This window comes from Stegostoma tigrinum, chromosome 34 (genome assembly GCF_030684315.1).
Source record: "Stegostoma tigrinum isolate sSteTig4 chromosome 34, sSteTig4.hap1, whole genome shotgun sequence".
NCBI lineage: Eukaryota > Metazoa > Chordata > Chondrichthyes > Orectolobiformes > Stegostomatidae > Stegostoma > Stegostoma tigrinum.
In genome coordinates this window covers 26,034,229-26,058,458 of record NC_081387.1, presented here as the reverse complement: position 1 = coordinate 26,058,458, position 24,230 = coordinate 26,034,229, and the positions used below count along the sequence as shown (strand labels likewise).

Sequence of the window (24,230 nt, the reverse complement as noted above, 5' to 3'; positions counted from 1 at the left end):
GACGACATGTCCTCCCCAAAAGTAGGGGAGGGGTCTTTTGAGAAGTGGAGCCCCTTTAAGCACAGCAATCAATGTTTGTTACATCCTGCGGAGTGTCAGACCTTTTCCAACTGTGTCACACTGGGAACTAGCCTACCACAAAAGGAAACAAATCTCTTTATGAAAACAAAGATCACAAGAATCATCAGGTTCTTGACTCATGCACCACCGGAGTCCATTATCAATGTAGCACAGTGAAAAGAAGAAGATGTTAGTCTGAGAAGCGATAAAAACTAACCTTCAAATGGAGGTGGGCAAGGAAACAATGGCCACCTGACCACAGGCTAGGAGGAGCTGGCCTGGCACTTGACATAGCATTGATGTCCAGCCCCCAAAACAAGTTACATTAACTGGGACAGAAGGGGAGGTGGGGGGAGGAAGATCCAGGCAGACATGCCACACTATCTCCCTGGGCAAGACCAGGTACTCTCCAACAGCAGCCCATGGAGGATCAAAGACTGTTGGTACTGAGGCCACCACAGAAGTGTGTAGACCCACTGGGACATGGCTGTGGATGGCCTTAACTCTTCAATTCTACAGAATAGCTTCGGGATCAGTGAAGTGTTCTCAACTGTCACAGGGCATAAATTTCCTTTCTTTGCCGAATTAACTGATGTACCACATGCAAACGTTACTTCTCAGAAAACCATCAGAACAGTGTTCATGATAAATCACTGACTGCCGACATTGGGTAACTGGTCACTGAGCACAAACTCCAAAAACCAACACTGAGCAGCGACCACCTGCACTCCCCTGTCGATGGAGGTTCACATTGGACACATACCAACTTCACTGCACCCTCATAGCAATCTCTCGCGTCCAGTTCACCTTTGCACTTTAATGCCGCACTTCGGAGCACTCCAGCATCGTTCATTATAATGTCATCCATCATTGTACCCATAGGTACCCATAAAAGGTAGCCATTTCTTGGACTGGACCATGCTGCGTCTCAGGACTCCTCACTTACTCTCTTGGTGTCACTCACTTTGAGCCTACTTTGATGGTCACAGCATCTCTGCCTTGCCTTTATGGGTTTGCATCCTCAGCCAGGGCTTAAAGGTTCACAGTGCTTCTGTATTGCCTTTCAGGGCAGCTTCTCATGTTTGTCAGCAGTAGTCAGTCTCGAGAGTGTACGTCCTGTTGTATGATATTGTGTTTTGAGAGTCTTACAGCTGCACCATGCAACACACACACACTGCATGTGCTTCAACCAAATGGCCATGTCTCAAAGTCTCAGGGGAGTACTTCTCAGTCAAGTCAATGTTCCTGCCACAGTGAGTCAAGGGCATCATCCAATATCAGTCCAGGAGCTTGGATACAGTCAGCTGCTTGGGTTGGTCAGTGCCAGGGGGTCTGTATCACCATATCTGGGGGAGTGAACTGCAGTTAGTCCTGCAGATACAGAATAACCAGTTTGGGCAGTCGCAGGAAATCGGTCAGGGGTTTACTCACACATCAGCCAGGCCTGTACATGAATGTTGATCAGGTGGGTCGCAGTCAGTTCTGGGCACCAGATCAAGAATGTAAAGGTCGGGGTGGGGGACTGATCAGGGGCCACTGCTGTGGTCGGGGAATTAGGAAATCAATTATGGGGATTCGAGGCAGTGTGCTGGGATACAGTGGGACAGAAATTGGAGGGAGTGAAGATTCAAGATACAAGTGGGGCTTGGGATAATAGTGCACTGGAGGCCATGCAGTGTCCAACTGTGTGAGACACAAATCCTGTTCAGAAGGAATCCCCACCATGACTGTGCAGATTGCAGATCATCATCTCTGTGAAGCACAAAGTAATCTACTGGCCACAATTCACAAAGATCTGCCAAGATTTTGTAGGCCACCCAGCGGAATTGATTTCCTCTCACCTTGAACTGTTCATATTCATCAACATGCACCTACCTGCAAAGTTGCCTTTCATGTTTATATACGGATGACGTTGGAGGGAAAGGGTAGGTATCAGTGTCACACAGCACTTACAATCTCCTACTCTCTTCGTGTGTCACAGCTCACGCTGAAATCCCCAGACTTTGTATGTCACAGGACCTGACATAACGTCAACTTCACTTCGTATTCACACAGGGCCATTCCCATGGTTCCAGCACCAGACTTCATCCCCTGAATTAAACTGTCTCTCTTGAGGACAGGGGGAATTTTGCCGGCATTGGCAATTCTGCTGCTGTTTCACAGTCCCACCCCAGGTCTCGAAATATTAGCATCTTTTCCCCATTGGGAATTCTGCCGGAGGTATCCCTGTTGTTGCATGTAGGGTGATCCTACAACTGAACAGGAACAGGGACAGTTTGGTTTCTGGATGTGAGTTTGCTCGCTGAGCTGGAAGGTTAGTTTTCAGATGTTTCATCACCATTCCAGGTAACATCAGTTAGCCTCCGACGAAGCGCTGGTGTTATGTCCCGCTTTCTGTTCATCTGGTTAGGCTTTCTTGGGTTGGTGATGTCATTTCCTGTTCTTTTTCTCAGGGGATGGGAGATTGGCTCCAAATCAATCTACCATCCCCTGAGAAAATGAACAGGAAATGACATCACCAACCCAAGGAAACCTAACCAGATAAATAGAAAGCCGGACATAACACCAGCGCTTCGTCGGAGGCTCACTGATGATGTTACCTAGAATGGTGATGAAACATCTGAAAACTAACCTTCCAGCTCAGCGAGCAAACTCACATCCAGAACCTCAACCTGAGCTACAAATCTTCTCAAAGCTCGCTAGTTTGGTTTCAATTGATGCTGGAGGCTGCTTTTTAAAAATCTACCTTCAATGTTCGGACTGCTATTTCCACACGACCATTGGACAAGGGATGGTATGGAGCTGTCCTTATGTACTGAATGCGAATGGGCTTCAGGAAATATCTGAATTCCCTGCTGGTAAATGGCGTCCTGTTGTCTGTGACCAATACTTTTGGGAGTCTGTGTATCGTGAACAATACTTGTAGCTTCTCAATCTTCAGCCCTGAGATTGCTGAATGAATTTTATGCATGTCCAACCACTCTGAATGGGTGTCAGCAATGACCAGAACACCGAACACGTCAAGGATTGGCATAGTCAACAGACAACTGAGTATAGGGTTTACCTGGGCATTCCCATGAATGTGGAGGTGCTGCTGGTGGGAATTTTCCTCCTTGTTGGCACTCTGGCTCCTGCCCCACCAACACAGCTATGTCAACATCGATCCTGGCCACCAAGTAAAGCTTCTTGCCAGTATCTTCATCTTGGAAACCCCTGGATGACGTGGTTGAGTTTGGCCAGTCCCTGGCAGTGACCTTTACCGGGAGAATCACCTTGCTCCCCCCAGTAAAATGCTGTCCTCTACGGTGATCCTGACGGCTCCAAAAATGTTTCAATCCAAGTTGTGTTGGCACTTCTGTTTCCTCTCTTACCACTAGCTTTCTTCGGATCTTCTTGAGTCCACAGTTGGATATTGTCCGCAGTGACTAGAAGGGTGTTGAGAAAGTTTAATAGCTCCCCTTCTCTGGGAGGGACCAGGGTGGAGTATCTGCCCGTGGGAGGCAGCTCAATGTGTCTGTATTAGCCACACAGCTTCCTGGGCAGTATTCTGACTTGTACAGGCTGAGAATAATGGCCCAACACTGTATTGGACTGGAAGCTATGGGCAGCACGGCTTTCTCTTCCTTCAGTACCCCAAGCAGGGATTCACGATCTGTTACAATAATCAATTCTCGTCTGTAAAAGTACTGGTGGAAATTCCTCACACCAAAGATAAGCGTCAGACTTTCCTTCTCTGTCTGGGCATACTTGTGTTCAGCATCAGCCAAAGTTGTAGGAAGCATACGCTGTTGGGCGTTCCTCTTCCTTAGGCCACCGGTGAGCCAACACCACCCCGATATCATACAGGGAGGCATCACATGTCAGCACTACTTCTCGCTTCGGATCGTAGTGGGCCAACAGCTTAGGCAATGATAGCTGCTCTTTCACTTCCCTACAGGGTGCTTCTTGGCTACGTGACCATTGACAAGGCTTACCCTTTTTCAACAACAGGTTGCCAAGATGGAGGCTGGGTTAAGAATGAATTTTCTGTAATAATTCATGAACCCAAGGAAAGACACATGTTCCGGCACAGAAATGGGAGTGGGGGCTCCTTTGAACACCGTCACTTTCTTTTCCAACGGGTGTAAACCAGCTTTACCGAATCTGTCACCCAGGTAGGTGATAGTCCCAAGCCCTTGCTGAAATACACCTGGGTATTTCACTCGGACGTCACTCAGGCAGCCATTTTCCAATTCAAAATATTTAGCCAGTCTAGACGAATTTTTCTCAACCAATTTCACCCCAACTGGCTTGGGCCTGAGTTTCTTACCACCATTGGTGGTAACTGCACTAACTGCTTGTCACAGGGGACTGGAAGTGAAGTCCGACCCTTAATCTGCAACAGTTCCCCAGTGTACGCTCTCAATCTGGCTGCGGTCTCGCGCAAGACTTGTCTCAGACACATTCTGCAACGACAGATACAGCTACGCAGGTATCGACTTCCGTGGGAACTGGGTGACTATTTAGCCAAACATTACTCTTAATCTATTTTGATTTCAGTGTAACAAAGCAATTTAACTTTTCCGACCCACAAATTGGGTGACTTTCCAGGGTGTGCACTCTCCTGGGGACTGGTCTATGGGTTCTCTTCCTGAACTCAGGCCTTGCAGGATCCCTTTGATGTCTTGGGTCCACATAGCAACAGCAATGACAATGGTTCGCTGCTCCAGATCCTGAAGAACTGTTTAGTCACTTGGCCAAGCCTTGGCTTTGTTGTGGGGTGCTGCTGTCAGCTGGACCTGGGTCCCTCAACTCAGGATATGCCCTGCCTAAGGCTTTGTGACTGCCTACTCTCAAGTGGTGTTCCCCAAGCCCAGTTGGACAGGTGATATTGTCCACATCCATCAGGATGCCCTGTAGATCCCATGATCCACTTGCAGCATTTTTTAATGACAAGGCCAGCTGTGGTGTCTATTTGAAGTCCAGTTTGGCTTCAGCTGGCAGGCGCTTCTGCATAGTTACCTCATTAATCCCACATACCATAGAGTCTCTTGACATCTCATTCAGGGTTAACCCAAAATCACATGCCTCTGCCAGTCATTGTGAGCTCCTCAAAAATCCCAAGATGTAATCCCCCTGTTCTCTTACAGAAGAGGAAAACCAATAGCATTTCAAGATTAGAGAAGGTTTGGGTTGTAATAATGCTAAACCAGCTCTGTCAACTTTTGGAAGGTTTAAGTGTCTGGTGCCTCTGGTAAAGTTAAACCCCTTAAAACTGAAAATGTCCGGGGCCACATGCAGTCAGAAGGATTATTTGTTGCCTTTCATTTGCTCCAATGTCATTCGCCTGGGAAAAAAAAATCACATTCTTTCCACACACTGGGCCCAGTCTTCGACAACAGGGTTAAACAACTCAGGCTTCCCAAACAGTGGCATGATGCCAGAATTGCTTACCCCAGCTCCAAGATGACGGTTGGAAGTGAATGTTCTTCAGCCATATCCTGTTTTCTCCCATTGCCACTGAAATAACTGCAGAGTCCAGTGTCCCCTCACCAAATCACCCTTTATTTACTCATGCATGGTACACGGGCTGTGGCCAGTCAGCTTGGAGTCCACCCTCAAAGGAAAAGGTGCTAATCTCCTTGTTATATTGGTCAGCCAAGGCTTTCCTGATTGGCCCAGGTTAACCATGCCAATCAAGGACCTCATAGTTAATGAGGTCGACCAGGTTTCAATCACGACACACAACATCCTTCAAAATATTGGGAAAGTCAGCAGATTGTGTTCAAGAAACACATTCCCCAAGGTAAGGCTCATGGACTCCATCAGAAAATAAATTTTACACCAACATGCCATTTCTCCCATTCAAAGTTTTTAAATCAAGCTCAGGAATAAACAATACTTTCATCCATTTGAGTGCTTTCCTGAAATTATAACACTGAGAAACTGCATCAGTCACAACAAGTTCATGTCCTTGTGCTCTCCTATTGGCACTAATTGTTTTCAGAAAAGACTTCAAACAAACTAACATGTGGAACCAGATCTTAAGACAGCAATTCAAAAACTTGAAATTCAATGTAATGAAAAGAATTTAAGTTGTTTCAATACACTGAAGCAACAGCCTCTGGATGGGTTTTTATTAGAGATTATTCTTCAACATTTTTTGAAGCTGTTTGCAAATTTTAGTTTGGATTAATTCTTTTTCATTTCTGTTATCAAAATAAAATCTTACCTTCAAAAATTTTCTTCCACTCTGAAAATAGAAAGAACAGATTAGACTGAAATGAATTTCTTCTGTGCCATAAAGTTCCATTTTTCTCTAAATCTTTCTCTATGATTTAATGTATAAATAACTTCATAGGATCATGGAATCATACAGTACAGCAGAGGACCTCTGGCCCATCCACAGTCGAATCTGTGATATATGTAACCTGAGAATGTTTCAGATAAACCCAAGACTTTTTACTTCCAGCCTGAAACAATGATGTAGAATTTCAATATATTATTATTGTTTGGAAATTTAGATTCTGAAGTAAGGAAAATTGGTTTTTGATTTGTGAGGGTGACTACTTTGAAAAAAAATTTTGAAAGGTGAGTTCAAAACATCATTTCCAAGACAGTATGTGACTTAAGCTAAATGATAACAAAAATTACCTGGGGAGAAAATTGCTCACTAACTGTGAGACAATGATTGAATCAGCCATGAATGAATGGCAGATCAGTAACGATGGGCCAAATGGCCTAATTAATGATCCTATGTCTTGTGGTCTTATGGTCTCATAAAACCCTAGGATAGTTAAGGTATTCATAAAGCTGAGTTTCTATATTAATAGAATGAGACGACAGGGGCCAAAGACCAGAAGCAAGTTGAATTCAATGAAAAGCAGCAGGACAGTTTAGTTTTGGGAAGACCTCAGGCCATCACAGTTGTTTCAGCAGTTCACGAAGACAGGAGCTGAAAGAAACACTGAGCTTTTCTTTGAAAAATGAGGAAAGGTCAGTGAGTTGACCTGTCTGTTGTATGTTTTGAAAGAGAACTAGAGAATCACATCGGCTCAATATGCACAAAGTCACTTCAAGAAAACACTTGCCTTCATATCAGTTGAGTAAGAAATTACAGAGTGAAGATGGCTCTGATGCTTGACTGGGATTGAGTATCTATAAATATGATTGCTGAGAAAAAGGTTGTTTTTTGTGTTTTGGTTGACTTCAACAAGATCTTTCCATTTTTCTTCTTTTGTGTAATGAACTTGTGTTCTAGCGAGTTTTGACTTGTGTTCTATTTTTAAAAGGGCACCAGTAGTCTCATGTGAATTTGTTCAGTGACTGCCCACCGCACTAACCAGACTACAAAAGTAAAATACATTATTCTCAACTTTCACTCTCAGATCTGTTTGATTACCTTCAGCTGCAAGCATAACAAATCATTCTTCCAAACTATTTATGAGACATGCAAAAAAGTCATTTTTATCAATGTTTGTTATTTCAGCATTTTGAATGTTTGCTAAAATGTGAACAGTCAATAGTGCATGGCAATCGCACTAATCTATGTATCATTTCTGAATATGAAGCTCAGGGAAAGTTTTGAATTGAAATTAAGATGCAAATAGTACGTTAATGTTCATATTGCTACAGAAATTGTTTTAATAATTCTCATATAATAGAAACTGCAATGATAACTCTGGAAAAATCACTGTTTATCTTTTAATTCTGATAATATTCATGGATTAACTCGCCATATTTTGACATCACGTTCCTTAACTATGGACTTCAGTGAGGCGTTAAACAAAATTCCGTGTGGTTGACTGGTTAACATGGTTAGAACACATGGAATACAGGCAGAACTAGTCATGTGAATATAAAATTAGTTCAAAGGTAGGAGACAGAGGGTGGTGGATGGTTGCCTTTAAAGGGCATGAGTGCTCATCATAAACCAGCTGTTGGCCGCCACGTTGTGGTACCCGCTGGTCACTTTGCTCCCTCTTCCTGGTGGCTTTGTCAGCGCCATCCAGAAAAGGTTTTCTCTGGAACAAGAGAAAACACTGGGTCGCTGCTGCAGTTCAGAGTCTCCTGCTTGAGGATGGGAGTCAGGTGCTGATGTACCTTTGCACCCACCTTCAGCTCTGCAGTGGTCCCAGCCTCAGTTCTGCTTCCACAAATCACCTGTCGTCGATCTGGACCTGATCACGGTCTGGGAGACAGTCAGATTGTGCTGGAGCTCTCCCCCTACAGGAATGGTGGTTCTTATCATGGAGCTGCTGCCCAGGAACAGGTTCTTGCTTGAGTGTGGTTTGTGCCAGCCAAGGGCAGATCTTGGGATGCAGGGCTGACCAGAGTCAGGGACAGACTAGATGGCAGAGGAGTGGGCTGGGCACAGTTGACTGTGAGGACATTGGTCAACCTCCGGTTTCCCACCCGAGCCATCCAGAACCTGATGGACAAGACAGTCGGACATGACACTCCAAGGTGGCTCAGGTGTGCGATGGGCCTCTGGACAAACTGACACCTGTCCGTCTGGAACTTGTTGTTTGCCCAACGTAGACGCTCCCCTGTGATGTGGTGCCCCACAATCTGAGCCGTCTCAGGATATCCTCCTGGGGCCTTTCGAACAGCACAGAGGCATTTTTTGTACAGGTTGATGCTGCACACATTCCACTGCCAAGCCTCTGGTGATGGAGGTCCCCAGTGGAAGGCCGTGTATGCAGCGCTCCCTCCTCTCTTACATCGGGGAGCTGGGGTCGAGATTGCCGTATGCAGTGATTCTGCCCACCCAGCAACTGAGAACATTTACTGGTTGCCAGACCATGTACACTTTTTGTGGCCTACAGGAGATGGTGCTTCACATTTATGGCGAGCGCATTCGTCTGCAGCCCCTTTTCACTTTTTAGAAAGGGCTGCTGTTCAAATTGTGGTTGCACTTCAGTCCCACACTCCTGATCAACAGGCACTCGGTGCAGGGAGGGGTGGGTAAGTTTTTGATCCTTCTTGTGGCTTTTCTCCTGGGCCTGGCCAAGATGGCCATTAACAGGTCCAAGCAATGGGCTGAAGAGGGCCTTGGGGTTTCTGACTGTCTGCATCTCTTTCAAGGTTATGTCAACACTCAGTTGTCCCTGGTGAGGGACCACACAGGGCTCACTGGCATGGACAGGGCCTTTTGAGACTACTGAGTGCCATGGGGACTGGAGTGCATTAACAGCCTGGATAATGATATTCTCATTGAGTTACTGTCATTTTGAGTTTGCAATTGTTTTCAGTTTGGTGCCCTGGAAAGATGGCTGTTTTATTTCCCCTTTGTTTTAATTTTAAACCCCTTGGAAGAGCCAAGGGGGGCTTTATTTTACCCCATACTGTCCCTGTCTCCGATGTGCTTGATGTGGGTTAGTGAGAGAGGAATTTTATTTTTTGTTGAAATGTGCAGTCGAACTTCCTCAGCATTTTAAATCATTGTTGACCCTGTCCCAAGAGTGTTCGATGAGGACAGAATCAAGGGGATTTATTTATTTAGTTGTTCATTAATGTGTTTATTTATTTGTTTGATTTTGCTTAAGTTTATTTTTATTTTGGCCCCTGTGGTCCCTGCCCAAGAGATGCTGGTGGGGACAGAGTCAAGGGACAGCCATTTTTTGTTTGTTTATTTATTTTTGCTTTTCCCAAAGTAATGGGATCTTTATTTTTGTTTCATAAAGTCAAAGAAGCTTTATTTTCTGTTTTGAAAGAGCAGAGTGGGCTCTGCTCTGTGTTTCACGCTGTCTGTCCAGGACGTGTCTGAGAGGGGCAGTGTCGGGTGGGCTTGGTTTTTTTCTGTTTCCACTTTTTGTTTCAAATAGAGCAGGGTTGCTTTTCAGACTGCAGGCCTGTGACCATCAGTGTGCCACAAGGTTTGGCGTAGGTTCCACTGCTTTTTATCATTTACATCAATGATTTGGATATGAACATTGGAGGTACGGTTAGTAAGTTTGCAGATGACATCAAATTTGGTGGTGCAGTGGACAGCAGAGAAGGTTACCTCAGAGTTCAATAGGACCTTGATCAGATGGGCCAATGGGACAATTAGTAACAGACAGAGTTTAATCTTGATAAATGTGAGGTGTTACATTTTGGTGGGGCAAATCAGGGCAACACTTATAAAGTTCATGATAAGGTTCTAGGGAGTGAACAAAGAGGCCTTGGACTGCAGGTTCACAGTTCCTTGAATGCGAAGTTGCTGGTATACAGGGTAGTGAAGGAAATGTTTGTCTTTATTGGTCAGTGCATTGTGTGTATGAGTTGGGAGGTCATGTAGCTGTAAAGAACCTTTGACAAACTGTATTCAATTCGTGTCTCCCTGCTATAGGAAAGATTTTGCTAAACTTGAAAGGGTTTGGAAAATATTTACAAGGATATTGCCAGGGTCGGAGGGTTTGAGCTGTAGTGAGAGGCTGAATAACCTGGGGCTATTTTCCCTGGAGTGTCAGATGCTGACTGGTGACCTAAGGGAAATCTGTAAAATCATGAGAGGCATGGCTAGGGTGAATAATCAAGGCCTTTGCCCAGGGTAGGGAATCCCGAACTAGGCAGAATAGTTTTAAAGTGAGAGGATAAGTATTTGAAAGGGACCTAAGAGGCAATCTTTTCACACAGATGTTGGTGCATGTAGAGAATGAGCTGCCAGAGGAAGTGGTGGAGGCAGGTACATTTACAACATTTAGAAGACATCTGGATGGGTATATGAATTGGAAGGGTTTTGAGGGATGGAGGACAAATGCTGGCAAATGGGACTAGATTAATTTAGGATATCTGGTTGGTATGAATGAGTTGGACAGAAGGGTCTCTTTCCATGCTGTACATCTCGACAGCTCTAATGACAATCACACTAACATTGGTTAATTTTAGTATCATGTGTAGGAATGAGTTGACTGAGCTGTCTAACTCTGCCATCTTTACAACTGATCACTCAGGGGTCCCTGAAATCTGGATTGTCCAGGAACACTCCATGGACACTGTTATAGATCAGCCACAGCAGGACGAGCTGGTGCGAGTTTCTTTCCAGAAATTTTGTTGGTCGTCCTTGTAGAGATTGTAGCGATGTCAGCCAGTTGGCCCTCATAGAATATGAGTTTCCTGATTGGGCTGTTAATCATGACCAATCAGGGAGACCTGACTAACATAAATGGGTAAATGTCAGGATGACTTGTCCCCTGAATGATTGACTCAGTGAGAGGCAGGGCTATTGCCAAAGGCTATGCATTTGTAAATAAAGGGTGCCTGGTAATAGGATAACTGCCTCTGAAGAGTTATTTCAGTTCTCCCTATATTTTATACAAATAGAAATTCTAAACAATTCGGCAAAGCACCACAGCATGATGTGGTGTTTATTTTACACCAAGAGGAATATTAGGAACAGAGGAATTAGAAGCAGGAGTTGCTGATTCAGCCCTTTGAGCCTGTTCTGCCATATAACCATGACCAATTCTGTTCACTTTCCTGCCTGTTCCCGAGAGCCATTTAACCCACTTTTTATCAGAAACATATCTATTTCTTATGTGTATCTATTGATTGATTCTGCCTCCTGTGTACTCCGGGGCAGTGGGTTCCAAACATTCACAGCCCTCTGACAGAAATAGTGCGTCCACATTTCAGTTCTGAATATACTTCCTCTCACTCTATATCTGTGATCTCTTGTTCTAAACTGTTCCAGAGGCGGGGTGGGGTAAGCATTCAACATCCACCTTATCTATTCTCTTGAGCTTTTTATATAACTCAATTAGATGCCCCTCATTCTTCCAAATTCCAGCAACTACATGCACCACCCTCTGTGTTAAAGAAAAGTTGTTTCTCAGAATCTTGTTAAATCTTTCCTCTCTCACCTTAAACCCATGCCCTCCATTTTGGACTCCCTACCCTGGGAAAAAGATCTCGGCTATTCACCTCACCTATGCCTTTCATGATTTATAAACATTTACAAGGTCCTACACTCAGCCTCCTACGCTCTAGGGAAAAGAGTCCCAGCCTATCCACCCTCTCATTATAACTCAAGCTCTCTGGTCTCGTTAACATCCTTATAAATCGTTTTTGCACCCTTTCTAGTTTAATAACCCCCTTCCTACAGCTGGGCGACCAGAATTGTCTGCTGTACTCTAAGTGTGGCCTCACCAATGTCTTGTACGCTGTAATATGCCATCTCAACTCCTGTACTCCATGCTTTGACCAAAGAAGACAAGGATGCCAAATACCCTCTTCACCACGAAATTAAAGGTAGCTTGCCGTGATTTATCCACAACACTGGTCAGTGAGCTGCTTTATCTTATATGCTGGCATGAGTGCTGCTGAAGTTGCACTCATCCAAGTAAACGGACAGAACACTGTCAAACTCCTGGCTTGTGCTGTGTAGACTGTCATGTGGAGATGCTGGTATCGGACGGGGGATGGACAAAGTCAGAAGTCACACAACACGAAGTTACAATCCAACAGGTTTATTTAAAATCACAAGCTTTTGGAGTGCTGCTCCTTCATCAGGTGAAGTTACTGTTGGACCTGTTGGACTATAACTTCATTCGTGCGATTTCTTACTGTACAGATTCTGAACAAGCATACGACAGCACTTTCAGCCCTGCAATCAATCTCCAAACTGCCTCCAATTCCACCACATCCTTCCTCAAAACTGGTCATAATACTCCAGGAGTGATCTCGTAAATGCCTTACAAAATTGTAAAACACTTCTTTATTGTTTCATCGAGTCCTTTTGCAATAAATGCCAAGATTCCATTTGCTTTTCTTATTACATGGTGCAACTGTGTATCGACTTTCAGCTATTCATAGATAAGGACACCCAGACTCCTGTGCGCAGATGCACTTTGAATCTGCTTCCCATTTAAATAATAATTTGATTTTTTTTCTGGCCAGAATGCATAACCTCTCACTTATCTCCGTTAAACTCCATCTGCTAGAGTCTGGCGCATTTTTATGGCCTGTCAATATGCATATGTAAACTGTTTAGTTCCTGTGAAGTCGCATTCTGACCCAAAGCAACAGATCAATCAATCCCCACTCCATATCATAAGAACACAACCTGGGCTGAAACTTCATTGAAGCACTGAGGGATGAAAGTACACAGGAGTGGTGTCTGCAAGAGATTGGGAGATAGAGATGACAGCTGCAAGAAATTGGGAGCAACATAGCGGCTGGAAGCGGTGGCGGGGGAGAGAGGGAGAGAGAGAATGAGAGAGAGTGAGAAAGAGAGCAAGAGGGAGAGAATGAGAAAGACAGCACAACAGAAAGAGAGCAAGAGCAAGAAAGAGCGAGAGAGAGAGAGCAAGTGCGAGAGAGTGAGAGAGAGACCGAGTAGAGAGTAAGAGAGAGAGATTAGAGAGACAGTTTAGGGAGCAAGAGAGGGAGATTATTTGGCACATGGAAGAAAAAAGGAGACTGCAACTTACGGCAGGGAAGTGGGGTTGGGTGGGTGGGGATATGAAGTTTGTGGGGTGTATGGGATAAACAGACATGCCGTGTGTCAAGGTGGAGTCAAGAAATTAAAGGTAGCTTGCAGTGATTTACCCACAACGGTGGTTATACTGATATTCAGTGGGCTGTTTTATCCTAGATGCTGACATGAGTGCTGCTGAAGTTGCCCTCATCCAAGCAAAAGAACACTGTCAAACTCCTGACTTGTGCTGTGCAGATTGTGATGTGGAGATGTTGGTGTCAGACAGGATATGGACAAAGTCAGAAGTCACACAACACCAAGTTACAGTCCAACAAGTTTGATTTATAACAAGTCAATTTAAATCTGACGTTGGGACCTAAGTTGCAGTAAAAAGGTTTATACATACTGGTGAAAACATTTCTGCCTTGTGAATATACGATGAAGTGCTTTACTTGGGACCTCACTCATGATGTGTTTTGAGTGAAGGCTGTTTGTGCATACATCTGCATGTCCTCTATTTTAAAGAAAATCTTTTTCGCTAACTTGGGGACAATGGTTTTGTGCCAATTTAAACACTATGGTCTCAAGGAAATCAATCTTTTTGTGTTGTTGATCCAAATTTATTGGAGAATTATTAAATATTCAGAATATTGCTAAGTGCTTCTCCAAATATCCCTTACATCACAAATACATGAAGTAATGTTACGATGTGACTGCCTTACCTAAAAAACTGGTTAGAGACAATTAATGAGAAGGGTGCAGGAAATTGGGATTGTTCGAGGTAACAGTTTATTTTTGTCATTTCAGACTCAATGGTCTAAAGGCCTTTTCTGTACTGTATGGTTTTACAATTCTAAGCTCCTGAAAATCAAAAAGCAGCCTTCAACAAAATCTAAAGAGGTGCCTGCAAAATTTAATAATTTCTGCACTGGAGGACGCACTGCATTTTTGGAAGTACCAGCTTTCAATTGAGATGTTACACTGAGGTTCTATCAAGCTGTTGAAATGAACATGGTAAACAGTGTGGCACAATCTGAAGTAAGCTGGACAGTTATCTTGGCTCTAATGAATACCTTTAAAAATAGATTAACTTGTCATTTATCTCATGACTCTTTGCCAGATATTACCAAATTGCCAGATTGTCTCTCACATTTGTGCTCCCATGAAATGTTTGGGAATGTACTGAAGACACATAAAAGGCTGCAAAAATAGAAATTGTTCCATTTTAACTCACTGAACATTAGAAAAATACTTTGAGGCAGATCTGGAGTACAGCTGTAGAGGGGGCTTTAATCAAAAGTCACGTAACAATTAAATTTACAATATTTCTCATCAACTTGAACAGAGATGTTATTACACACCTTGGGAGCAGGGAGTTTTCAGCCTGTGTCTCCCAACTCAGAGGTAGGGACACCACCACCATGCCACAATTAAGAAGCTTTTCAAATTAAATTTTGTGATGACCTTTCATAAGATTTTTTTAATTGTTACAGTGGGAGGCACAATTCTTTTAAATCTGGGATGTGGATACAAGACTCTATCCTCTGCCGGATATCAAGTTTCCAAATGAAATATGCTCAAATCCTGTCTAGGTTCCTGTGGGCATATAGCAAAAACAGCCCACAGGTTGGCACAAATTATATTTCCAATGTAAGTTAGGGAGAGAGGAGCAAATTAATTCTCTGGGAAGTACAGGAGTGAAAACTATGGGTATTCTTGAGCTTCACTGGAGTCACTCACAATTTACTGTTTGTTGTTTCAGAGGCCCCTGAGGCAGCACAAGATCTTGGAAAGTTTTGCCAAATATATTTAATTCAAATGTTGAACATTTTTCTTTTATCCTTATACAGTGAAATGTGTTCTGAAGATTTTAAGGAGATCAGTTTTTAAGCATTTGGTTTAAAGCATTGTCATTTCGCCATTGTGTATAATTAAGTGATTTTAACAGATAAATGTGAATGTAATTCATTAAATTTTAAATTAATCCAAAACAAGTTCCTTTGAAATTTATAAATATTTCAGTGTTAAATTCTTACCGTGTTCTACGATAAATTTTCGAAGTTCTAGTTCTGAAAAAAAAACAAGAGAAACATCAATTTAAAAATTAGAAGCCATGATTTCATTAATCAACAACAAAATATTGTAGATGCTGTAAATCTGAAATAAAAAAACACAAACTGTTGGAAATATCAGTAAGTCAGGTGGCGTCTATCGAGGGAGAAACAAGTTAATGCCTTTCATGAGACCTGGAAAAATGGAGAATTAACAGGTTACAGTCATAGACTCATCAAGATATACAGCACAAAAACAGACCCTTCAGTCCAACTCATCCATGCTTACCAGACAGCCTAAACTAATCTAGTTCAATGTGCCAGCATCTGGCCCATATCTGTCTAAACCCTTCCGATTCACGTACCCATCAAGATGCGTTTTAAATGTTATAATTGTCCCACTTACACCACTTCCTCTAGCAGCTCATTCTATACAACGCACCGCCATCTGTGTGAAAATGTTGCCTTTTAGGTCCCTTTTAAATATTTTCCCTCTCACCTTAAAACAAGGTCCTCTAATTTTGGACTCCCAACCCTGAGAAAAAGACTTAGCTATTCACTCTATCTGCACCCCTCATGATTTTATAAACCTCTTTGTAATGACCCCTCAGTCTCCAACGCTCCTGGAAAAACTCAGCCTCTCCCCTTAGCTCAAAGCCTCCAAACCCCAGCAACATCTTTGTAAATCTTTTCTGAATCCTTTCAAGTTTCACAACATCTTTCCTACAGCAGACACCGATATTGAATGCAATATTCCTAAAGTGGTCTAAGCAATGTCGTGTAGGGATGCAACATGACCTCCCAACTCCTCTGCTCAATGTACCAATAAAGGCAAGCATACTAAATGTCTTCTTCACTATCCTGTGTACCTGAACCTCCACTTTCAAGGAACTATGAACCTGCACTGCAAAGTTTCTTTGTTCAGCCACACTCCCCAAGCTATTACCATTAAGTGGAAAAGTCCCGTCCTGTTTTTGCCTGACCAAAATGCAACACCTCACATTTATCAAAATTAAAATCCATCTACCACTCAGCCCATTGGCCCATCTGATCAAGGTCCTGTTGCACTCTGCAATAATCTTCTTCACTGACAATGCACACCAGTTTTGGTGTCATCTGCAAACCTACGAACCATACCTCCGATATTAAATGCAAAGCATTTATGTAAGTGACAAAAAGCACTAAATCAAGCACCAATCATTATGATACACCACTGGTCACAGTCCTCCAGCCTGAAAAGCAACCCTTCACCACCACCTTCTGTCTTTGAGCTTTAGGCAAATTTTCTATCCAAATGACTAGGTCTCCCTGAATTCCATGTAATTTCACCTTGCTATAAAAGTTTACTGTGTGGAACCTTGTGGAATGCCTTGCTGAAGTCCATCTAGACAATGTCCACTGATGTGTCTTCATCAATCTTCTTTGTGACTTTTTCAAAAAATCCAATCAATTTAGTGAGACACAATTGCCCACATACAAAGTCATACTGGCTATCCCTGATCAGTCCTTGCCTTTCCAAATTCATGTAGATCCTATCCATCAGAATCCCAACCCACCACTGATAATAAAATGTGAGGCTGGATGAACACAGCAGGCCAAGCAGCATCTCAGGAGCACAAAAGCTGACGTTTCGGGCCTAGACCCTTCATCAGAGAGGGGGATGGGGGGAGGGAACTGGAATAAATAGGGAGAGAGGGGGAGGCGGACCGAAGATGGAGAGTAAAGAAGATAGGTGGAGAGGGTGTAGGTGGGGAGGTAGGGAGTGGATAGGTCAGTCCAGGGAAGACGGACAGGTCAAGGAGGTGGGATGAGGTTGGTAGGTAGCTGGGGGTGCGGCTTGGGGTGGGAGGAAGGGATGGGTGAGAGGAAGAACCGGTTAGGGAGGCAGAGACAGGTTGGACTGGTTTTGGGATGCAGTGGGTGGGGGGGAAGAGCTGGGCTGGTTGTGTGGTGCAGTGGGGGGAGGGGATGAACTGGGCTGGTTTAGGGATGCAGTGGGGGAAGGGGAGATTTTGAAACTGGTGAAGTCCACATTGATACCATATGGCTGCAGGGTTCCCAGGCGGAATATGAGTTGCTGTTCCTGCAACCTTCGGGTGGCATCATTGTGGCAGTGCAGGAGGCCCATGATGGACATGTCATCAAGAGAATGGGAGGGGGAGTGGAAATGGTTCGCGACTGGGAGGTGCAGTTGTTTGTTGCGAACTGAGCGGAGGTGTTCTGCAAAGCGGTCCCCAAGCCTCCGCTTGGTTTCCCCAATGTAGAGAAAGCCGCACCGGGTACAGTGGATGCAGTATACCACATTGGCAGATGTGCAGGTGAACCTCTGCTTAATGTGGAATGTCATCCTGGGGCCTGGGATGGGGGTGAGGGAGGAGGTGTGGGGACAAGTGTAGCATTTCCTGCGGTTGCAGGGGAAGGTGCCGGGTGTGGTGGGGTTGGAGGGCAGTGTGGAGCGAACAAGGGAGTCACGGAGAGAGTGGTCTCTCCGGAAAGCAGACAGGGGTGGGGATGGAAAAATGTCTTGGGTGGTGGGGTCGGATTGTAAATGGCGGAAGTGTCGGAGGATAATGCGTTGTATCCGGAGGTTGGTGGGGTGGTGTGTGAGAACGAGGGGGATCCTCTTGGGGCGGTTGTGGCGGGGGCGGGGTGTGAGGGATGTGTCGCGGGAAATGCGGGAGACGCGGTCAAGGGCGTTCTCAATCACCGTGGGGGGGAAGTTGCGGTCCTTAAAGAACTTGGACATCTGGGATGTGCGGGAGTGGAATGTCTTATCGTGGGAGCAGATGCGGCGGAGGCGGAGGAATTGGGAATAGGGGATGGAATTTTTGCAGGAGGGTGGGTGGGAGGAGGTGTATTCTAGGTAGCTGTGGGAGTCGGTGGGCTTGAAATGGACATCAGTTACAAGCTGGTTGCCCGAGATGGAGACTGAGAGGTCCAGGAAGGTGAGGGATGTGCTGGAGATGGCCCAGGTGAACTGAAGGTTGGGGTGGAAGGTGTTGGTGAAGTGGATGAACTGTTCGAGCTCCTCTGGGGAGCAAGAGGCGGCGCCGATACAGTCATCAATGTACCGGAGGAAGAGGTGGGGTTTGGGGCCTGTGTAGGTGCGGAAGATGGACTGTTCCACGTAACCTACAAAGAGGCAGGCATAGCTGGGGCCCATGCGGGTGCCCATGGCCACCCCCTTAGTCTGTAGGAAGTGGGAGGAGTCAAAAGAGAAGTTGTTGAGTGTGAGGACGAGTTCCGCTAGGCGGATGAGAGTGTCGGTGGAGGGGGCCTGGTCGGGCCTGCGGGACAGGAAGAAGCGGAGGGCCTTGAGGCCATCTCCATGCGGAATGCAGGTGTACAGGGACTGGACGTCCATGGTGAATATGAGGTGTTGGGGGCCAGGGAATTGGAAGTCCTGGAGGAGGTGGAGGGCGTGGGTGGTGTCACGGACATAGGTGGGGAGTTCCTGGACCAAAGGGGAGAAAATGGAGTCCAGATAGGTGGAGATGAGTTCGGTGGGGCAGGAGCAGGCTGAGACGATGGGTCGACCAGGGCAGGCAGGTTTGTGGATTTTGGGAAGGAGATAGAAACGGGCCGTGCGGGGTTGGGGAACAATGAGGTTGGAGGCTGTGGGTGGGAGGTCCCCTGAGGTGATGAGGTCATGAATGGTGTTGGAGATGATGGTTTGGTGCTCGGGTGTGGGGTCATGATCGAGGAGGCGGTAGGAGGTGGTGTCGGAGAGTTGGCGTCTGGCCTCGGCGATGTAGAGGTCAGTACGCCATACTACCACTGCGCCACCCTTGTCTGCGGGTTTGATGGTGAGGTTGGGGTTGGAGCGGAGGGAGCGGAGGGCTGCCTGTTCTGCGGGGGAGAGGTTGGAGTGGGTGAGAGGGGTGGAGAGGTTGAGGCGGTTGATGTCTCGACGGCAGTTGGAGATGAAGAGGTCGAGGGAGGGTAGGAGGCCTGGGGGTGGTGTCCAGGAGGAGGACTTGTGTTGGAAGCGGGTGAAGGGGTCAGTGGAAGGAGGGTTGGGTTCCCGGTTGAAGAAGTAGGCATGCAGGCAAAGACGGCGGAAAAACTGCTCTGTGTCCGACCGTGACTGGTATTCGTTGATGTGTGGTTGTAGGGGGACAAAGGTGAGCCCCTTGCTCAGGACTGACCGTTCGTCCTCAGTCAGTGGGAGGTCTGGGGGGATGGTGAAGATTCGGCAGGGCTCAGTGTGGCTGTCTCCTCTGGGGTTGCAGGCTGTGGAGGTTGTGGGCGGAGCGATGATGTCGTCGGCCGTGGGCGGGGTTCCGTCGGCCGTGGGCGGGGTTCCGTCGGCCGTGGGCGGGGTTCCGTCGGCCATGGGCGGGGTTCCGTCGGCGTCGACCGTGGGCGGGGTTCCGTCGGCGTCGACCGTGGGCGGGGTTCCGTCGGCGGTGGGAGGATCGGGGTGGGCGGCAGCGGCTGAGGTGAGGGTGGTGTGTGGGCTGTAGTACCTGGACGTGGAGGTGGTGACTGCAGCAGCGGTTCCGGAAGTTCTGTGGCCGGCGGAGGCCGATGTGACGTCATCGGTGGGGTCTCCGGCCGTGTCCTCATGGTCAATGGCGGCGGGTGCATGGTGGGGGAGGGGCAGGGACAGAGTCGGGATTTGGGAGGCCCAGGAATCCTCTTGTGGGTGGCAGGGGCCCGTGAGTTGGTTGTACTTGCGATTTTTGGTGTCCAGTAAAGCTGAGTGGAACTGGGTGTTCAGTCTGTGGATCCTGCGGAGGATAAAAAACAGCAGAGGTCCTTTGCAGGTCTGGGAGAGGGAGGCTCTGAGCTGGGGCAGGCTGGATTGCAGTGCCTGGAGGTGCCGGCGCATGGCTGCAAGTGTCTGTTTCAGGACTCGCAGGGAGAACCGCTTCTGAAGGGCCTGAATATTCTGGGTGTAGAGGTGGTCACGGTTGGGGCCAAATTGGGAAGGCTGAAATGTAGACTGTAGTCCCTTGGGGATGATCTGGTTCCGTAGGCAGGTGCTGAGAAAGGTGATGTGGCTGTGGTACCTGGTTTGCTTCAGGACATGGTCGAGCAGTTTCAAGGCCGAAGAGATTACAAGAGAGTTGCAATGGGAGAGAGATTCCCTACTGATGTCAGGCTTATCAGACTATAGAGCCCTGGCTTCTTCTTATGACCTTTCTTAAATAATGGCAACACATTAGCCAATGGCCAATCCTCTGGCAGCTCACCCATGGCTATCTATGTTACAAATATCACAGCAGTAAGCCCAGCCATCACTTGCCCAGCAGCCGACAAAGTCTGGCATATACCTGATCAAGTCCCAAGGATTTATCCACCTTTGTCTCATTTTACGATTTCCACCTCCACCACCTCTGAAACATGGACACTTTTCATAAAATCATTGTTTATTTCAAGTATTCTAGCTTCCATATCCTGCTCCACAGTAAAATCTTCACCAGAGTAAAAACTGTAATGAAGCGATAATGGGGACTGCAGATGCTGTAGAATCCAAGATAACAAAGTTTGGAGCTGGATGAACACAGCAGGCCAAGCAGCATCTCAGGAGCACAAAAGCTGACGTTTCGGGCCTAGACCCTTCATCAGAGAGGGGGATGGGGAGAGGGAACTGGATTAAATAGGGAGAGAGGGGGAGGCGGACCAAAGATGGGGAGAAAAGAAGATAGGTCGAGAGGAGAGTATAGGTGAGGAGGTAGCGAGGGGATAGGTCAGTCCAGGGAAGACGGACAGGTCGAGCAGTTTCAGGGCTGAAGAGATTACAAGAGAGTTGCAGTGGGAGAGAGATTCCCTGGTGTTGGTCCGGAGGGAGGAGGGTAACTTATTCAGGTTAGGCATCCCTGGAAGACGCTTCGCAGCGAGGTTAAAATTGTATCAGTGATAATGGGAACTGCAGATGCTGTAGAATCCAAGATAATAAAGTGTGGAGCTGGATGAACACAGCAGGCCAAGCAGCATCTCAGGAGCACCTCTGATGAAGGGTCCAGGCCCAAAACGTCAGCTTTTGTGCTCCTGAGATGCTGCTTGGCCTGCTGTGTTCATCCAGCTCCACACTTTATTATCTTGGATTCTACAGCATCTGCAGTTCCCATTATCACTGATACAATTTTAACCTCGCTGCGAAGCCTCTTCCAGGGATGCCTAACCTGAATAAGTTACCCTCCTCCCTCCGGACCAACACCAGGGAATCTCTCTCCCACTGCAACTCTCTTGTAATCTCTTCAGCCCTGAAACTGCTCGACCTGTCCGTCTTCCCTGGACTGACCTATCCCCTCGCTACCTCCTCACCTGTACTCTCCTCTCGACCTATCTTCTTTTCTCTCCATCTTCGGTCCGCCTCCCCCTCTCTCCCCATTTATTCCAGTTCCCTCTTCCCATCCCCCTCTCTGATGAGGGGTCGAGGCCCGAAACATCAGCTTTTGTGCTCCTGAGGTGCTGCTTGGCCTGCTGTGTTCATCCAGCTCCACACTTTGTTATACTGAAATGAAGTACTCATTTAGTATCTGCTCCATCTCCAGCCGTTCGACACATTGCAGATCTTGAAAGGGCCCTTTTCAGTCCCTAGTTTCTCTTTTGTCCTTATTGTTTTGTAGAATCACTTTGGACTCTCCTTAACCCTTTATGCCAAAGCTACATCATGGTTCCTTTTTGGCCTCCGAATTTCCCTCTTGTGTATGCTTCTACTGTCCTTCTACTCTTCTAGGGATTCACTTGATCCTAGCTGTCTATACCTGGCATATCCTTCCATTTTCTTGACCAGAGCCTCAATTTCTCCAGTTATCCAGCATTCCCTACACCTACAAGCCTTGTACTTTGCATTAATAGGAATATCTTGTCTCTGGACTCTCATGATCTCATTTTTGAAGGTCTCCCACTTTCCAGCCATCCCTTACCTGCAAATAGCCTCCCCCCATCAACTTTTGAAACTTCTTGCGTATAACCATCAAATTTGGCCTTCCTTCAATTTAGAACTTTCACTTTTAGATTAGGTTTATCCTTTTTCATAAATATTTAAAAACTAATGGAATTATGACTGACCCCAAGGTGCTCCCTAACTGGCACCTCAGTGATTTGGCCTGCCTTTTTTCCCCAAGAGACGGTCACATTATGCTGCTTCTCTTGGAGGTGCATCCACATACTGAATTAGAAAATTTTCTTGTACACACTTAAATTCCTCTCCAAACCCTTGATGCTGTGTCAGTCCCAGTCTATGTTGGAAAAGTTCAAAACCCCTATGATTACAAGCCTATTATTCTGATAGATAACTGAGATTTCCTGACAAGTTAGCTTCTGAATTTCCCACTGATTCTGGTGGGGTTCAGGGCTTATCTCAAATCCTGAAAATTCAGGAGAGTTTTTGATTCGGCAGACAGTTGTGAGTTGAACTATTCGTTTAATGTCACCTTGAGTTTCACTGCCCCACCCACTCCAGCCCCCACCCCCTGCCCCAGCCCAACCCTCTGCCTCACTCCCACCTTGTGCCCCACACCCCCAATCCCTGCACCCCCGCCCCCCACTCCCACACCCCCCAGAAACCGGCAGCTAAAACAAGTAATATTTAAATAAACCCAGGAAATAACTTAACAGGCTCCCACTGGCAGGTTTACAGTGGCTGGAGGGTGCAGTGGGTGGATATTGGGAAGGGGGTGTTTGCTGCCTTCATATCATGCAGTTGGCCTTTCTATTATCCGCAGCTTTACAAGGTGTGAGTAGGACATAGGTCAGCTGCCACCCTCACCCTAACTGAAGTCAACAGTAGGAGGGCAGGGCTATTGGAAAGCCCAGCAGATCTTGAAGGAATGGCCGGGTGGGGGGCTAGAACGGTTGAAGTAGGGGGTTCCTTATTACAATACTTGCCTCGGTGTGGTATCTCCCCATGACCAGCTCCATAGGTTATCTGTTAAGAGTCTTCCTACCCATAAGACCACCCCTCCCAATCCCATCAGAATAGCCTCCTGCACTCATCTTCTTCCTGACTCTGGGATTTAATTGATGGGACAGCTTGCAGCCTGAGCAGTGGCCACAATGCCCAGCTTCCATATTCTTCAGGAATAATTCTGTCATCCTGAAATTCCATCGGATTATTCTTACCTTGAGCCTGAATTCACTAGGAAATCAGCAGAAATACACTTTGAATCACCGTTTTGAAGTCAAGTGTCCAGGGGTGCCTTCAGATTTCCCAAGTTCAAGCAGGAGACAGGAAGAATCCTCAGGAATTCCAGGCCTGTATCTATATTGTGGTTCCTCACTGTTACACTGAGAACATACCTTTGATATGTGGATGTTGTTTCATATTCCAATAAATCGAACCAGAAATGGCTACAATCAGAAGACAAATTGTCACAAGCAATGGTGCTGGCCACTCAGGAGCTGAAGGGAAGATGTCACCTGCAAAGTAAACAGCAGTGAATTATACGTTGATATTGGACTGACATACTCGCATTTCCCAGTATGACCCCATTTTCTGGCCAGAATGTGTGAATCCAGAATCAAAATTTATGCATACAGTTACAAGACAGAGGATGGTTGCAGTTGGCTTCAGAGCAACATCATGTGCAATTTTAATCATGAAGGGCATTTGAAGCAGCTAAATTGTTGCAACAACAACTAGAATTTGGTATATTATAAAATCTACATTGGCAACTCTTTCATCATGGAATATGTATAAATCTGTAATTCTTAGCTACATAAAATTTCGAACTTCCATTTCAGCAAGTACAGGATATTTGACATACATGGCTTTAAATTACACT

The 24,230-nt window shown here is 46.0% G+C and overlaps 2 protein-coding genes across 2 annotated transcripts in view; one reads left to right on the top strand and one right to left on the bottom strand.

Annotated features, from left to right (window-relative positions):
* The window catches only part of LOC125450601 (uncharacterized), a 506,390-nt gene that overhangs the window by 40,966 nt on the left and 441,194 nt on the right, over positions 1 to 24,230 (top strand). The window lies entirely within an intron of this gene.
* The window catches only part of LOC125446342 (butyrophilin subfamily 1 member A1-like), a 79,594-nt gene that overhangs the window by 15,022 nt on the left and 40,342 nt on the right, over positions 1 to 24,230 (bottom strand). Inside the window, exons 5-7 of the mRNA XM_059639395.1 lie at positions 23,746 to 23,865; positions 15,478 to 15,510; positions 6,272 to 6,292 (exon numbers count right to left, since the gene is read on the bottom strand). Of these exons, the coding sequence (XP_059495378.1) occupies positions 6,272 to 6,292; positions 15,478 to 15,510; positions 23,746 to 23,865 (174 nt within the window). The remainder of the gene's footprint in view (positions 1 to 6,271; positions 6,293 to 15,477; positions 15,511 to 23,745; positions 23,866 to 24,230) is intronic.